Consider the following 18,329-nt stretch of genomic DNA (forward strand, 5'->3'; position numbering starts at 1 on the left):
TGCTGAGGCATAGTAAGGACACGTGTATCCGAGGACACGCCTAGAAAACTGACTGCACACCTGTCTTCAAATTTCTCAGCCAGCACCCGTGAGAATACTGTTCCACCCCATCCTAAAACACACGTTTGTCCCAAAGCCTCCCTCAGCTCCTCTCCTGTAAGTAAAGAAAAGCAAGAGAGGGTGCTAAGAACAGACACTTTATTGTACACCAAGGTAGGGAAGATGAAGTGGGGACCCTGGGGTGACAATGCCTCATCCCCTCTCCTGGGCAGAGTGATCCTGACCCAGAGCACTGACACATGAACTTTAACTGTTCTGAACATGTGTCGGGACCAGAAGTGACTGCCTGGTGTGTGTTTAGGTCTGTACAAAGCAGGACTTCTCATGAGAAATGACTTCAGGTTCCATATGCCCATAGTTCAGACCTAAGAAGAGGGACCCAGGGGTACACAGAGAGTCAGGTGTATTACAACCTGCTTGATCTTACTTCTCTTTTCACAGTGGGCATACTCTAGTTGGGGGAGGGGTAGAGGTAAGGAAGAGAAGAGGGGTAGTCCCTGCCTGGTAATACTGCAGGCCTACATGGGGCCTGGCTCACAGCCTCAGGGCACACACACACACACACACACACACACACACACACACACTGTTTCTGGAGGACATTTCCTGGCACTTAAAAAGCAGCAGCCAGCCCCTGAAGACTTATTGCTTAATGGCAGAAGCCAACCCCATTGACAATCCCTCTACACCTCATGTCTCCCCCACCACCCAAACTGGGCCTCAGGCTCTTTGCCGTCTCCATGAAGAGGGCTGAGGGCTCCCTGAGCAAGAAGCTGGTGATGGGAGCTGAGAGCAGGCAGAACAGGAACCCTTAGGTGTACCTCTGCACTGCCCCAACTCAATTGACTCACAGCCCCAGAAAGCCCTCGTCTCCTGGTAGGTACCTTAAGGGCAGCACCAACCAGTGGCAGCAGTAGGGACTCTGCGCAAAGACGTGGAGACCCGGCCCTCATTTTCAGCTCCTGCACGGCAGCTGGGGCTAGTCTTCAGTGGTCAGGTGAGCCCACCTCATCTCTCCTGAGGAGCCAGCAGAGGTCTGAGAAGCAGCTGCTGCTTTCTGAGTACTCAGGATTTTTTTTCAAGGACAAATGCAGGACTGAAGGGCAGAGAGATGCCATCCTCCTAAGAAACCCTGGTACTATCTGCCTAAGACATCATGACTCCAGTGTGAACAACAGAAGGTTGACTGGAAAATAAATCTGGGGGCTTTCCCTCCACCCAAGGCCCTCCTTCCCACCAACAGTGAAATGATGATGAGTCACCTGCAGGAAACACATGCCTTCCCCACAGCTAGTGCTTCTTAGAAGTGCCTGTCCTGAGGCCTCACCCATAGAGCTGAGAGGAAGACACAGAGTCTTCAGAAGGTGATGAACACTGGGTGGTGGTGGTGGGGGTATCACAGATCAGCACCTTATGCACTCACACCTACAAATGTAACACACACATACACACACACACACACACACACACACAACCACCCAGCTCTGGGTCCTATGTCCAACTCACAGCAAAGGTGCAGCCAGGACAGGTTCTGGCCTACGGCAAAAATGCTACAACACACACTACAGAGCCCACAAGGCCTAAGCAAACAGCCCCAGCTCAGCTGCCCCCTCCCCCACCCCCCACTTACTGCAGCCTCACAGGCTGGGGCCTGGCCCAGCCATGCTACAAAATTAAAAATATATCAAATATACAATGAAAATAGATCTGTACGGCACTGAGGATGAAAATAGTCCACCAGCCACAGTATAATATTGGGTTTGTCATTTCACAGCATTTACACCCACATGTACAGATTGAATGTACAATAGAAATAGCATGTGGAGAGGAGGGTAGATAGTGGAGTCTCTGCTATGGCCTGGCTTTCCTGTTTTTCTAATTCTGCTCGGGACTAGGCATGGGGCCAGCTAGGAGGTGTTGTCAGGTGAGGGGGCGGAGGACGGGATGCTGAGTCCCAAAAGCTCATCTCTCTCTCACCTTAAATACTAGGACGGGTGGGACCAACAAAGCTAGAAGTGAGAGAAGGTGTGTGGAACTAAGGAAAAGGAGAGATGGCAGGCTGAAGGGATGGCCGGGGAGTAAGAGGTGGATACCTGGGCCTAGACTGTCCCTCAGTACTGAGGGACATTTGGGCACAACAATGACCCAGGAGCCTCTGGAAGGTGCCCAGGTCTGTTCCTGCCTACCAGGACTTTCAAAGATAGAAACAGCGTGTGTGTCTGTATGGATGTATATAAGACCACCGCTCCTGGCTCCAGGTTGGAAGGAGGAGACTGAGAAATGACTAAACCCTAGTTAGGGTAACCCTATCCATCCACGCATCCATCTGTCCATCCCAGCCAGCCAACCATATATGTCTATGTACCCATCTCTCTAAGGTGATACTGCAGAGAGATACTTTGATTCTCAGGTCAATTTCCAAATCCTCACAGGATACTCTGAAGCAGCCCTTCTCCCAGGGGAGCCTCAAAAGGTGGTCAAGGACACTGCCATATACTGTATCTCCCTTGGAGTGTAAGACCAGAGGCTCTGCTCTGCCCGGAATTGCCTGTGCCATATCTCTGAACAGGCTAGGGAAGTTTGGGAAGGGTTTCCAAGGTGTCTTCACATGATGTGCACACAAGTGGCTGTGCTTGTGCAACAAGGAGAGTGAGTGGCAGCCCGGGGTGGGGGGCAGTGAGTTTACCTGTCTTTCCTTAGAAACAAGGGTTCCTGGTGGCACTTATCTGAACTCCAGGAACCCTCATTCCAGGGGAGAAGCTGCCGCTAAAGAGAAAAATTGAGCTCCAGAAGTGCAGAAGAGTATGTTTGTTTCTCCAAACCATCTAGATTGTGCTGGGACCCTGCAAATTGTGCTCTGGAAACCTCACCCTGCACTGCACTCCTTTCTCCCTGGGACAGAGGCAAAGACCACCACTCCTGGCTCCAGGTAGGATAGAGGAAACTGAGAAATGGCTAAGCCCTAGTTAAAGTGGCCCCATCACTGTGCTCTCGGGCAGGATCAAGAATATACAGCCTTTGCCCCCTGTCGGGGTAAACAGGGACATTGAAAGACTCCATGAGCTGGCCATGGATGCATTCCTTTCAATGCCAGCATTCATGCTTAAGCCTGAGAGGGCTCCGCCTTTGTCATAAGACAAAATTGAGGAGTTTCCAGTACACCTCCTGCCAAAGCAAAGCCTGAGTCCTGACACACATGTCCCTCTCCCTATCTTAGCTCAGGAGCAGCCTGGATGGGTTGGACAGGATGATGAGTCCTGGTCTTATGACAGGCTGGGCTAAAGTCTACCTCCTGCACCTTTAGCCCTAAAGCCTCTGTCCACTACCACCATAACCAGCAGCACAAATGGACCCTCCCTGAGACCCAAGAACTACAAGTGATAGGTTTTACAGGGAGGGGGGGTGACTCCTAAAGCATCCACTTGAAGTCCCCCCATACTGGGATTTTTGTGGTTACATGGCTGCAACTTGGCAAGAGTTCTTAAAAAGTTACATGGGTTGAGGGCCTGGAATAGGGACTGCATTGTCCCCAGTCCCCTGCTCATAGGTAGGGAGTCTGCTGGGACTTGGGTGGGGAACAAGGTAGGACAGATCCTCTCTCCTTGGACTGGCCTGGGTCTGGTGGCCACCATGGAGGAAAAGGCCAGGCCCAGACAAGTGGGCAGGTTGGGTATTGGGGGGAGGCAGGCAGGGTGGAGCTGTGGTCACAGCTCTGACTCAGGGGTGCTGGCCAAGAGGTAGCCGCTTCCATAGCGTCCGTTGGGATTGCTGCTGCTCTCCAAGGGTGATGTGCTGCCAGGCCCCAGATAGGAGCGGTGGGTGGGCATAGGGGAGGGCGCCTCGCTGGGCACCTTGCTAAGGATGAAGCGTGTCTCATCGTTCTCCTCCAGATTGGAGATGTCTTTCATCATGCGACCCTTCTTGTAGGACACAGAGAGGGTGTTGGAACCATCGGAGAGCAGGTGGAAGTGACGCAGGATGAACACCACAGGGATGGGTAGGGTTGCCACAGCAATGAGGGTGATCAGCAGTGCCATGGCCCAGTTGGGGAAGTACAAGTAGCGCTCGGCGGCCTAAAGGGTGACAGCAGAGAGAGAGAGAGGCTGCAGTGCAGCAGACAGCGTGGGTCCCAAGCCCACAGGCTGACCTTTTCCTACCCTTGCCCCTGGCCTCCCCTTCTTCCCTCCTCCCCTTCTTTCCTCCCTTTATTGTGTCCATGTAGCAGTACCAATGGTGTCCCCAGGGAGTGCTACTTGAGTGTGGTAGGGCAGCTTGGTCCCAGGAACAGCCTTTTGAATATCAGCTTGGTTAAAGGGGACTCAGTTTCTACATCTGTAGAAAGGGTGGGTAGTTCCACTCCACAGACACAAAAACAGACTATGCCTTAGCAGAACTAGGAAGATGCTGCTTTTGCTGAGCCCGAGGTTCTCCATTTATACTACAGCAATAATGTCACCTCTTAGGAACACAGGCACCCAAAACCTGTTACAGAGAAGCTGCTCTAGAAAGCTTTGCACCAGTCGTTTATTATGTTAAAGGCCTGAGGAGATGCAAGTGACTCTGGGGTTTGTGGTGGCCACCACTCACCTCCTCCTTAATCCAGGCACTGTAGCCTGGGGGTGACACCCCCAGCTGGATGATGCTGGCTGTGGTGAGAACAGCCATGCACAGTGGAGACACAAACTTCCACATGTAGAAATAGAATCGGTACGGCCGGAAGCCCAGCATCTCTGTCAGCTCCTGCATAAACCTGCCAGGTACAGAAGAAGACAGAGCAGTTGACACCTTCACCACTTTCTTTCTCCTGAAGTCACTTGCTTCTGACCAGTCCCCTCTGGGCTCTGCTAGCCTTTTGCCTTCAGTGTTCAGTACGAAGCTTCCATGATCTCCAGGAGGCTCAGCCCTGCTTACTTCATACAGTGTTCCACCCAGAGATATGATCATTAGACAGGCCCTGGACCATGTGGATAGGTGCTGGAAAGCTCTGGATTCTCAAAGCACAGCCTTCTCCCACTGGCCTGGCTCAAGCCTCCCCCTACTGGAGGAGAGGCAGTAATGCACCTACCTAGTATGGGAAGGAAGAAACTTCCAAAACTCAGGGATCTCTAAACTGGATTCTGTGCTAGAATTCCAGGAGACAGGGCGGGTATGGGTTTCAGTGGTATACAAAACTCATCTTTACCTCAGTTACACTAACTGAGCCTGGTCATTCCTTCTATTATAAGTGCAAATAACCTCAGGGGTGCCAACAATACTTGTGACTGTTCCAAATAGATTGCACCAGACATTTCTTATCATATCCCAGTTATTTGAAGACAGAGAAACCTAGAAACATTTATATCCATAGCTGCTTTTAAATTACAGTTGTTACTAGACCCACAGCTAAATCTCCTTTGGGTGCTCCTTTTCTTATGCATTCAGTACCTCCTCCTGTGCCTTCCCAGGACCCCTGTGAGGAACACTGGATTCCAAATCCATATGGACATCAAGGAGGGTCAAGCTGAGGTAGTTAGTGGAAAGCCTGGGTCCCTCTGAGGACAAGGACAATGGACACGGTAAACACTAAAGGTGTAGGAAGGTGCCAGTCTTGGAAGCTCCCAGGAATGCATCTTTGACCATAAATAAGAGCTGACTGTAAGTGGAGATGCCTGAAACCAAATCTTACCTTATTGCTAAATCCTCTTTCCCTGGAAAACCTAAACTTGATGCCAAAACCATACATTAAAATTATGAATCAGGATGCTGAAGTCCACCAACTCTTTGAGAGCAGGGGCCCCTCAAATCCCAACCACATGCTAAACAAGCTTAGTGGATATCTACAGACTGGTATTCAGTAAAGGGGCTGTGGTAGTTAATCATTCAGGCTGGCATCAGAACCTGAACCCAGGATTCAAGGTCGTTAGCACAGCTCAGTCTCTTACTAGCCAAGTAGCCTCCGGTATTCATGCCCTCTTTATAGGCCTCAGTGTCCCAGTGCCAAGGGCCCTTTAGATAGATTAGAAGGCCCTGGCAGATTATATAATCTCTTGCCCCTTTCACAGGCATCCATAAGAACACAAGAACACAAGAAAGCCCTTATGGGAAAAAAGCCACCACATGTCCCCATCATTCCTCTATGACCTCCTTACTTCTTGGTTCCATAAATCCAGGCCACAGCGATGTTCTCAAGGATGACGATGACGGTGAGTGGCAGGGTGGCCGAATAGTCATCAAACATGGTGACAAAGTAGTTTCCGGAGCGCTGGACGAACAACAGCCCCACGAAGAATGCAAAGACACAGCAGCCCACTACAGAGAGCCGGGAGGCCGGTGTGGGGGCAAAGGTGCAGGGTGGGTGGGACTCTGGGGACTTAGGGGGACCCAACTCCCCCCTTCTATCACACTGCTCCAAGCAGGCCTGCAGCCTACCCCTCTCCACGACCCACAGGCACAGCCCTGCAGGAGAGGGCTGGAAGCTGAGGTTCTGAGCTCTCCTGTATCAGGCAGGAGACTTGAGGAAGGTAAAGCTCTGCATTCTTCTGTTATGATCCCTGTGCCTGGCACAGCACCAGGCTCAAGACAACTGCTCCACTTAATTACTGAATTGAATTGAGATGATTCAACGGATTGGTGCTAGGATTCACCCCCCCGCCCCCCAGGACACCATAGTTTTTTTTTTCATTTGAGAGGTAGAAGATACTCTACCCCATCCCTATGACCCAGGGATACAGGTAAGAGGTACATGCATATCCTGACAGTATCGGTAGCTAAGAGGCACATCCAGGTCTGTAGTGAGGGAGAAGGGCCTTCTGCAGACAGGGTGCTGAGTGATCCAGTCAAGTCGGAACCTAATTATCATGCACATGCTGGGCTGGTGTCTGTCAGGGCAACAGGGAGTTACCTGTGAACATCTCCTTGGGCACCTTGAAGGTATCGATGATAGGTGTGGTGATTCCTGCCATGGTCCCGATCATACTGCCCAGGCCCAGGTTGATGAGCATCAGGAAGAACATGACGGACCAGAATGGGGAGGCCGGGAAATGTGTCATGGCCTCAGTGAAGGCGATGAAGGCCAGGCCTGTGCCCTGCACAGACTGAGGGTGGGGCAGAGAGTAGGGGCCACACTTACTCCCCAAGTCCCCTGCCTCCTTCCCACTGTCCTTAGCCTATAGTTATCATATCCCCTCTTTCATAGGGATTCCCATTGCCACTTGAACTCTTTCAGCTCGAGAGAGTGGGTCTTAAACTTTAGTATCAGAATCTCCGAAGAGAGCTAGCTGTAGTGACTCATGCCTCTAATCCCAGCACTCAGGTAGCCAAAGCAGGGGGATTCACATTGAATTTCCTGCTAACCTGGCCTACAGATTAATATTGTCTCAAAACAACCAAACTAAACCAAAATGTAAAACGTGTTCCTGAGCGTTTGTCTGGGGGACCACTAATCTACAAGTCGCTCAGGGATTGCAGTGACCCCGGTGAAGGAGCTCATAGAAACACACCCAGTGTAAGACTGCTTGTCTACGACATCATCTTTGTTGCAACCACAATGACCGCTCCCATTTCTGAACTGCCAAACTCCAGACCTTAAAGCAGCAGGCTCAGCTGTGCTAGCAGTAACCATAGTCTTTAAGTACCCATCCCATGTCATTCTTCCACAGAGGCAATGATTTAGGGGTAAGCTGGTGTGAGCTTTTATAAAGCTATCAGGGGTTCTCATGGAAAGTCCAAGTAGAGACCCACTGCTTTAATACAGAGTCCTTTTGTACAGGCACCTGCCTGCTCACAGCATTTATAACTGCCCCGTGATCTTGAGGGAACACATGGCCCGACCTGAGGTTTTAGTTGTCATTCAGACTTTTGAGGTTGCCTTGTGTGAAAAACCTGCTGTAATCCGAGTTTTGTCAGAGGATCAGCCCATGCCTGTGAGACCTGGTGTAGTTTCATGGAACATGGAAAGAGAGGATCCTCCAATTGGGCTCCTTTGCTCTCAATCAAGGGAGAGAGTTAGAGATGTGGGATGCAGCTCCCATGGACCAGTGAAGCTGTCTTTGTGACTTTTTTCTGTTAATCCTTTTTTAAAAAGTGTTCAGGGTCAAACCCAGGGCTACATGGACGCTCCACAGCACTCTACCAACCAAACTCTATCTCCAAGCTACAGAGCTGCCATCGACATGGTGCCCTCACATCTCCATGGGAAGCTCCTGGTCTCATGGAGAAGCTCTAGGGTTTGCTATTCCTAACACGAACCTTGGTTCCAGCCAGGATCCTAGAATCTGTGGGTTTGTTTCCTATTGCTACTTCTAGCCGAACAGTCATTTTGAAAGTTAACAATGGTGCAAATGCAAACACAAGAAAGTTATCCTCACTTCAACCTGAGCATTAATGAGGAGACAGGATTTCTGCTCTAGACCAAGAGCTAAGTATCATTGTGGCAATGAAGGGGGGGCAGCCGGGGAGCGCAGAACTCCCAAGGGATGCTGCAGAACAGTGACTCTGGAGCAAGAGTACTGGACATATACATACATGCACACACACACACACACATACATACATATATATGTGTATGTATATGTATGTATGTATGTGTGTGTATGTATATATGTATGAATATCTCCAGTACTCTTGTGTGTGTGTGTGTATAGCTATATATATAGCTTGCCCACTCACTAACTGTGAGACACTGATCAAGCCCCTCCCCCAACCTACAGGCTGCTTGTTGATAAAAATGGGAACAATATTGATACTCAACTCATAGCATTGCCTTGGAGGTCAAAGGAAATGGAAGCTAAAGGGGCTTGGCATGTGCCTGCTTCACAGGTGCTGTTCTACGTGCACTGTATACACAGAGCCCTGTGCACAGGAAGCTTGCTCAATAAATGGTGAGGCTGGGCTGGAGAGATGACTCTGCAGTTAAGAGCACTGGCTGCTCTCTTCTAGAGGACCCTGGTTCAATTCCCAGCACCCACATGGCTGCTCACAACTGTAACTCCAGTTCTATAATATCTGGCACCCTCACACAAACATGCATGCAGGCAAAAAATGTACATAAAAATAAAAAAATCTAGAGAGAGAGAGAGAGAGAGAGAGAGAGAGATGGGAAAGCTCCCTCTAACTGACAAAGGCTCCTATGATTTCACTGCTTCCTGCTTCCTTTGGCCCCTCATCCAATCATAAGCTTACCTCTGGCAGATGCTTTGGCTGATACTTGTCTTTCTCTGTACATACATAGTGAGTATATATACTGAGTCTTTGCTTATTAGTAAATGATTACTCTCTATGGTCTTTCAAGGCCTGTTTCCAAGCTCCAGCCACTAAACCTATCTCTGTGTTCCTTTCTGTTCTGGAAAGAGCAGCCTGTTCCAGTACCTTGTCCAGCTCATCCTCCAGGAGACAGGGATCCAGGCCCAGGGCTGAGAACTGCTTCTCCTTGACAGTCATGATGACGTTGTACATCTCTGAGTAGTCCTTGGTGGTCAGGTGAGAGAAGTTGACGTGGGGTGGGATGAGGTCCCGGCTCAAGACATTGGAGTTGAGGTACCCTAGAATTTTCTCAGCATTCCTGCAGTGCAAAGAGGGTGGGACCAGGTAAGAAGGTAGGAGTAGGACCCTAGAGACCCCTCTCAGAAACCCAGGCAGGGCACCCACAGGCCACTGACAGAAACATTCACGAGCCTGCCCTTGTGGGCCAGGGCTGAGGAAGATGATGATCTCATCCCTTATGGGACAGAGGGGACCTTTCACCCTGCCCGGCCCACCTGCTATCCCTGGGTGAGGCAGACAGGGAAAGGAGGGACCGGAGGGGCCATGCCACCTACTCGACCACACACTTCTCATTCATGATGTTGGCTTTGAAGCCCAGCACAGCAAACACCACGAGGGTGGCCAACACCGAGGTGAAGAAGTTGATGAAGGACACCAGGGCAGCATCGAAGTGGCAGTTATTGTCCTGTTTGTTGTAGCTGGAAAAGGCAATGACGCCTCCAAAGCCCAGCCCCAGGGCGAAGAAGACCTGTGTGGCTGCTTCCCGCCACACCTGGGGGTCCAGCATCTTGTCCAGCTACACGCATGATCATGGGAGCAAAGAAAGAGACAAAGAGATGATGGTTTTAATCATGTGCCCACCATCCCGCCCTTTCCTCAGCCTCAACCGAGACCATGCAACATGGCTTGGTATAAAGCAGCTGTGGCTGTTGGATCCTGGGAAATTCACCTAACTCCTCTGAGCCACAGCTTCCTCAGCTGCAAAAGACAGATAACAGTGTCAACCTCAAAGGGCTATTTGAATACTGAGTGCTTACACAGGAGGCTGAGCTACAAGAGTATTGGGGGGATATGGAGCTATTTCCAAAGCCTTTATCAATCAATCTTTCCTTCTCTCTTCATTCCTCAAGGTAGGGGCCAAGGAGAATGAAATGGGCACAGTTTCAGCATCCTTGGAGCTTATGGAGTAGTTGGAGAAATTGGAGTAGTTTGGGAAACAGATCCCACCAACAGATGCTAAATAGTAAGTATGGCAAGGGTTGGGACAGTCAGGCACTCAGTGGGTCAGGAGGCAAGGATGCTTCTCAGGGGAGGGAATGGCCCTCTGACCAGTGACAGCAGAGGGGAGGAAAGCATTAGGGAGGACGGATCAGTGTGAGCATAGGGCGGCATACAAATGGACATAGAAGTGCCCAAGGTGGCTACACAATGAAGGAGTGTGGCTGGACTGATGAAGTGGTATAACTGTGTTGGTGCAGGTGGGGTGGTACAGGTTCAGTGACGTAGGTAGAGGTACAGTGATATAGGCAGGAAAGGTGGTACAGGTGGGATGGTGTAGGCAGGAGAGGTGATGCAGACACAGAGATGCAGGTGAGGTGGTTCTTATGAGATAGTACAGGTGAGCAGGTGTTTTGGGGGAGGTGAGGCAGTACAGGTGGGATAGGGCAGGTGAGGCAGTGCAGGTGGGATAGGGCAGGTGAGGCAGTGCAGGTGGGATAGGGCAGGTGAGGCAGTGCAGGTGGGATAAGGCAGGTAGAACAAATGGTTTTGAGAAAATCCAAAGAGTCAAAGGTCTTTAGAGATCTTTGTATTCATTCTAAGAAAGCACTTGATCTAGAAGACACTAAGGGGATGAAGAAGGAAGGCATACATTAGGTGTACATTCATAAAAAGGAACTGGTGTATGTAGCCAGGAAGCCCCACGGAAACACTTTCTGGAAGTCCAAGTGGCATGTGGTAGTGGCTTTGCCTGTTGCCAGATGGTGCTGAGGGAGAAATGGAGACCCTAAGATAGACTGGAGATGGGTATGCTGGACTGGAAGGCCGTGCCTGTGGCTGGCTTGGAGATGGGTTTCAGGGAAGAGGAGGTCCACAGGGCTGGGCAGAGACAGCAGTTACAGAGAAGCTGAGTTTGAAGTTTTGGGAGTTGTCGAGTAGGCAGCTGGGCAGGTGAGTGCAGCTTTACTGCAGAGAGCACAGCTGGAGAAAGAGGTTGTGACTAGCATGTGTCCCTGTAGGACAGAGGTAGACACTGAGAAGAGGACAGATCCTCAGTCTAAATTTATCTCTAGGGTTTCATCCGGGAAGAGGAAGTCATCTTGAAGGAAGTAGAAGAGGCTCGAGGTGGGGAAACCCAGGGCCAGGGCATTGTAAAGAGAAGGTCTGCATCCCAGTGGGAGATCCCCAGAGACGCAGTCAGCAGCCCGGAGGTAACAGATGGGTTTGGCTGTTGGGGATTCAGAGGCCCCGGAGCCAGGTGGAGGGAAGGGAGGCAAGAAGTGTAAGGAAAGAAATAGAGCCGTGCATACAAGCTAGTTCTTAGAGAAAGAGCCTTGGAAGGCAGTAGAGAGGGTATTATCAGGGAAAAATCATCTGTGAAATCAGGTTGTTGTTGTTTTTCTATATTCTCATTCATGGCTTGATAGTTGGATTAAAAGACTAGTGGGGGGCAAGGGTGTAGGAAAGGGAAGTGGAGTTGTCCTCCACAAGAGTGCTTTGAACTACTTGTTAGAAATGGAAGAAGAAAGGCAGGAGAAGTGCAAGCAGGTCTGGACCTACAGTTTCTGTCTGTCATGTGGGGTCCTTGACTTGATAGTCCTGCTTTCCCTGAAAAACAAGAAGCAAGCAAGGGTGCTGAAGGGTAGGTGCTGTATCAGTGGTCATGGGGGAGTCTGGGAGACAAATGGTCCCCAAAATAGGGAAAGGATCTCTCTCTCTCTCTCTCTCTCTGTGTGTGTGTGTGTGTGTGTGTGTGAGAGAGAGAGAGAGAGAGAGAGAGAGAGAGAGAGAGAGAGAGAGAGAGAGAGGGGGGAGAGAGGGAGAGGGAGAGGGAGAGAGAGAGGGAGAGGGAGAGGGAGAGGGAGAGGGAGAGGGAGAGGGAGAGGGAGAGGGAGAGGGAGAGGGAGAGAGAGAGAGAGAGAGAGAACTACAAGTGTGCCATATGAGGGGTGGGAACTCAGGGCCTTCTTTATTCTGGGATCCTGTTCTACTTCTGAGGTCCATCCTTAACAGTAAGGTCTGGCTTTTGATGTAGGATGAAGTGTGTGTGTGTGTGTGTGTGTGTGTGTGTGTGTGTGTGTGTGTGTGTGTGTGTGTTTTACATTAGAAACCCAGACTCAGGGCTCTTATGTAAAACCTTGGGGCCAAACTGGGTTTCAACTTGAGGGCTTTTGCTTCTAATTTTATTTTATTTTAGGACAACAATACGGTGCTATGAGACACAACTGTGTTAACATCCCCAGCAAGGTCCAGGGCAGCACCCTGTGACAAACACTTGAGGGTCTCAGCAACACAATAGGAATCTTCACACCAAGTGAATCAATAAAGACTATAAATAGCCTCACATCTGTGCAGGTATTTTCCCTCCAAGTGAGTTCTATAGGATTCAAAGTGAAGAGAAGCAGAAAAAAAAAAACCTTGACATTAGTAAACAGGGGTCTGTAGTGGGACTAATAGAAAAGGAGGGGTTAGAGAACAAGAGAAGAAAATAGCCATTTGCTTCTAAAGGACTCTTCTAAACACCTCTCCCCTCATTCCCTTGGGTGACAAATTTTCAATGATTCTCCAAAAGGCTCCAGAAATGGGTTGAGGGATTCCATATACTTTGACGGCATGCTGGACTTCACTGGTGTTTCCTGGTGTCCATGGTGATGATTTCGTCTGTTGAGACGCAAGCATGGGACTTCCTTAGGATCCTCAGAAGCTGAAGCAAGAATGTGGCTATATGTCTAACCCCATCACTGCTTAGGGCCAAATTTCTTAAATAAAATCAGTTATTCCAGGGAAGACAACCCAGTTCCAAACTGATAAGTAAGACATCTAAAAGCCTGAGGGACACCTCAAAGGACAGGGAAGGACTGAAGTGCATATAATGATTTTTGTTACAAACAACTGTTTCTTTGTTAAGATCAAAGCTATCATTATTCTTTTTAAATATGACCTGTAGAGAAGAGTAGCACAGCAAATCCCTATTCTAGTCATCACCCAGTTTCAGAAACCATCCATATGAGACCAATCTCATTCTTCTAAATCCACCCCCCCTGCATCCTCACCCTAACCCCCATCAGACCTAGACAATTTTGAAGGAGGCTGATAGCTCCAAATTGAGTTTGAGGCCCCATAATAATCATCTAATGCTTGCCCTTTAGGGGAGATGGCCCTGTGTGAATGTTCTCCCACACCCTTGCTTCTAGTCCACAGCTTAAATGGGACACTTTGCTGTTGGAGATGAACAGGTACCCAAAGCTAATCTGGAGGTGAACTAAGTCATGAGGCTTCAATATGGAAGGCCTAATATTGCCTGATTTTAAAGGAGACTCTTGTCATGGGATGACTATATGTGATATCTAGACAGGACACACCATGTCCTTTCCAAACACTAGGATAAGAGGAGAGGTGGGAAGGGATTTTCTACTCTGGAGAGAAGCCCATTCTCTCCCAGGTGCCCAGTGTAGTATAGCATTGGCTTCCTGGTGTTTCTCTGGCACAGTGATTAAGTCACTTCCTGCCAAGGGAACAAGATGTTTTGCAGCATAGAAGATGCTTTCTGAATGCACAAGCAGCCTCTAAGCACCACCTGAGTGGTGACTGACAGCAGCTCACACACGTGACAACTCACACGTGACAGTGGCACACACCCTTGCTTCTCAGTATTTCTCTCTAGCACCTGCCACGGCAGAGCCAGACTGAGCCACAAGACACCAGATGGCACTGGAGTACAGAGTTCCCACTGCCTAAGAATAGTGTCACCTTCACAAGGGACAAGGACAATAATAGCTTGTGCTTGCATGTGTTCTCCACTTGCCAGGAGCAGTCCTATGAGCTCTGGCGACAGCTCTGGGCAGGTGTATCACTGTGCACCTATGAAAATCTTGCAGCTATGAAAATAGGCCTCCAGAGATGAGGGATCTTCATAGTGGAAGCTGGAAGATGAGCTGGTCGCAGACCACAAGGCTGGGCATCTTGAGAGGTTTTGCTCAAATAGGAGTCAAGAGATTCTTTTCTTGAGTTCCTGGGACTTTTAGGGATGTCTCTGCTTTTCTCCAGGAGTTAACACACACTCTTGGTCCTTTAGGCTCCTTTTCTTTAACCCTCAACCCCAGAAGTCTAGTTTCCGTCCTCAGATATATCAGAAGAAGACTCCTACCATTAGAACCCCTTCCCTTTCCACAGTTTCTCTATGACAGCATACTACCAGGGGCAGCTCTCTCTTGTTGGTGTGGAAACTCTGAATCCAGCTAACATCAGCTCTTCCCCTAAGGACACTGGGCCTCTCCCTGATGCCATCTGGATCTTTTTAAAGTGCACAGTTCCATGATTTTTAGCACACCAAAGTCATGCAATCTGTACCACTATTAATTTAGAGCTTCTCCCTTCCCCTCAAGAGAAGCACGTATCTATTAACAGTTGCTCCTCATCTCTCCCCTCGGTCCAGCCCTAAATGACTTCTAGAATACTGTCTCTGTGGGTTCACTTGCTCTGGAATTACACAGTATGATGTAGCCTCTTATGTCTTGTTTCTTCTACTTTGTTTAATGTTTTCCAGGGTCTTCCATATTGTAGCATGTATCATGCATTACTTTATTCTCGTGTGTGTGTGTGTGTGTGTGTGTGTGTGTGTGTGTGTTACATACATGCTCATAGGGTGGGTGATATATTTCTGTATGTATACAAGTGGAGGTCAGAGGTTAGCCTTGAATCTCTTCCTCAGTTGCTCTTTGACATTTGTTTGGTTGGTTGGTTAGTTTTGGTTCAGGGTATCTCACTGGTTTACTAAGTCATTGAACACTGGTGGCCTAGACTAGAACCTAAACTGGTTGAGCACCAGGTCCCAAGGATCTTCTCATGTCCCCACCACAGAGCTGGGGTTGCAGGTACATGCCATGCCTGGTTCTTCTATGTAGGTTTTAGGGTCACATTTGTGTCCTCAGGCTTGCACTGCTTGCATGTTACTGACTGTGCCATTATCACAGCTCTGGTAGCTCATCCCTTCCTAGAGATGGATACTGTTCCATTTTATACACATCCCCCGCTTCGTGTGTCCATTCCTCTGCTGATTGATGTCCCGATGGTTTCTACTTCAAGTCTACTATAAACCACACTGCTATGAAGGTTCATGTTCAAGCTTTGTGTGAAATCACATTTTAAATTTTCTTAAGGTCTGAGTGTAGAATTGCTGCATTATATCTGGAGATGCCAGGCTGGTTTTCAGAGCTCTTTTCAGTTCTAGCCTGTCGGTGCTCGATGAATTATCCTCATATCTATAAATTCTGCAGTTATATCCTTGACCCCGGGCCCTCTCCACCGCTGGCGCTCTCGCGCTGTCTCTCGCTCTCTCTCTGTCTCTCTCTGTCTTTGTTTTTTTGTTTGCTTGCTTCTTTTTATGGTGAAACTACCAAATATAAACGCTGCCACCTACTTATCTCTGACTCCTCACCCCACTTTTCTTTTGGTCCATTACTAGTGGAGTTTGTCCCCCATATTCTACCAAAACATCTCCTATGAAGGTCACCAATGACACTTCTGTTGCCAGCTGATTGGTCTTTATCATGTGAACATCCCATCTTTATCCAGGCATTCTCTCCAACCCCCCCCCCCGGGGCAGGAGGATGTGTGCTTCCTCCTCTTCCTCTGCCTCCCTCACTGGCTATCTTTCCTGCAACCTATAAACATGGTGGCTCCAGAGCTGAGTCCTTTCTGACAGCATTCACCATCCAGGTGACATGAAGCAAGCCACAGCTTTGAATTCCAGTACCCGGGAATCCCAGATTTGTTCCTTCACCTGTTTCTTCCAGATTTATAGAGCAAATTGCCACTCACCATCACCACCTGCCCAGCTGACATTTTAAAACTGCCACATCCACGACAATACTCTGAGTGTTCCCCTTAAATTCCGCTTCTCCCACCATCCTTCCCGTCTCTGGAAATGTCATCTTCAGCCTTCTGGCTGCTCAGGCAAAAGACCCTGGAGTTCCTCTTGACTCCTCCCACACCTCATGTCCAAACGATAGCAAACCCACTTGAGTCTGCTCTCTAAGTGTTTCTTCAACTCAACCAATTCACTCCTCCATCACCGCTTGGCTGGCTGTTGCCTCTCGCCCAGTGACCCTCACAAGCAAACCTCCCTGTTCTCCTCTTGGACTCTCTATGGCAGCCTTCTAAGAGGCTCTGAATGACCATATTATCCCATCCCTCTGCCCAGAACCTCCCACTGCCCAGAGTTCCTAGAGAGAAAAAAAAATGCCTTCATGGCTCCCTAGACCCTTATAGTCCGAGTTAGACCACAGTCCTGCCTCGCTCACTTCCATTCTGGCACAATTCCTAGATTTTGCAAGATGGCCCAGTCTCAAGTTCCTTTCATTCATTGTCTGTCTAGAATGGAAGGTGTGATCTCATTTGAGGAGTGAGTCCTCAAATGCTCTTTCTCCATGAGGCCTTCCTTGACCACACTGCATAAAATTACAACTCTTCTCCTAGATACCCAGTTCCTTTGTTCTCCACTCTATTCTCCCCCTTGACCACAGCAGTCAGTGTCAGTGCTAGATCTTAGCTTATACCAGCCATTATGAGGGTTGAGAAATCTGTCTGCTGTATTCATGACTGAATCTCAGTCTTAGAACAGTGCTTGGCATCCGGTGAGCCATTGTCAGATCAATGCAAAGACCAATGATAGGCATTTGGAGCATGTCAATCTCTTGCTAACAAATGCCATAGCAGCCAATACTGGGTACTGACCATTTTGCTTATATATGATTACATTTATAGAAAAAATACCTACAAGTGAAATTACTGGGCCAAAAATATTCTGACTCTGAGAGTTTATGTGTTCAGAAAACTCCATAATTCACCATTATATATTGGGCAAATTACATAAGAATTACAGGGCTCCCTATGGTGACATGGGTTTGCAATCAGATGAAAGAAATGATAAGGGAAAGCTGTCTAGGAATTTCAAGCAATTCAGTAGCCATTAACACCAATTACTATCCCATCAGAGGCACTAGTGAGTCGTCGCAGCATCCTGGCCACACAGCAGTTGTCAGGTCCACTAGCTCTCTGCTTACAGACCTGGACAAAAATGATAGGTCCTATATCCCAGATAGTTTCTGATGTTGGAAGAAGTCAGCGAAGGAGGGAGGACCTCTCACATCATCTAGCACAGTCTGAAAAGAGTCTGAGATGCCCTGGTCAGAATTACCTTAGACTCTGCTCAGGATGACAAGTTCTGTTCAGGCATGACCTCTTGGGATGTTACTAATATTGAAGTCTATATTAATGAAACAGTCCCCATATCCTGGGCACCCCTGGACAGTTACCTGCACTCTATGGCACCAAGAACTTTAAATGGACATAGAGATCCTAATATCATGGCCCCTGAGACCCAAGCTTTATCTCATGATCTAAACCAGCCACCTCTCCTCGTCCTGCACTGACCGCTAAATGGCTGGTGCTGAATGTGGGACCGTCTTCTCTGCACAGTAATGGAGGTATCCATAAATAGAAACCTCACTCCAGGCAAACAGTAGCACAGGCTGCCCTTGATGGAGCAGAGCTCAAGTCTTCTTAGCCACCCCTCCTTGCTCAATGCAATCCTCCAGCATCCAGGGCAAGGTTTGTACCATAACATTGCTCAGTGGACACAATGCCAAGATGAGTCAGAAAGGTTTGTCCTAGAGACCAGTGGTCAGAGGAGCTGTGAGCTGTACCGTGCCAGTTCTTGGGGACTTGGCTCCTCTAGGGTCTTCTGGGTTTGATTTTTCATTCAGAAGATTCTGACCTCTACAAATGCCAAGATAGATTCACATGGCTTC

At 48.9% G+C, this 18,329-nt stretch overlaps 1 protein-coding gene across 3 annotated transcripts in view; it reads right to left on the bottom strand.

Annotated features, from left to right (window-relative positions):
* Positions 1 to 181: 181 nt before the first annotated feature.
* Slc6a17 (solute carrier family 6 member 17) overlaps positions 182 to 18,329 on the bottom strand; it is a 47,317-nt gene continuing 29,169 nt past the window's right edge. For all 3 annotated transcript variants that reach the window (XM_034500308.2, XM_076933103.1, XM_076933104.1), the window contains 6 exons: positions 9,855 to 10,096; positions 9,406 to 9,598; positions 6,941 to 7,133; positions 6,189 to 6,348; positions 4,648 to 4,810; positions 182 to 4,133 (listed from right to left, as the gene is read on the bottom strand). In XM_034500308.2, the coding sequence (XP_034356199.1) occupies positions 3,765 to 4,133; positions 4,648 to 4,810; positions 6,189 to 6,348; positions 6,941 to 7,133; positions 9,406 to 9,598; positions 9,855 to 10,096 (1,320 nt within the window). In that variant the 3' untranslated portion in view covers positions 182 to 3,764. The remainder of the gene's footprint in view (positions 4,134 to 4,647; positions 4,811 to 6,188; positions 6,349 to 6,940; positions 7,134 to 9,405; positions 9,599 to 9,854; positions 10,097 to 18,329) is intronic.

This window comes from Arvicanthis niloticus, chromosome 4, assembly GCF_011762505.2.
Source record: "Arvicanthis niloticus isolate mArvNil1 chromosome 4, mArvNil1.pat.X, whole genome shotgun sequence".
Lineage (NCBI taxonomy): Eukaryota > Metazoa > Chordata > Mammalia > Rodentia > Muridae > Arvicanthis > Arvicanthis niloticus.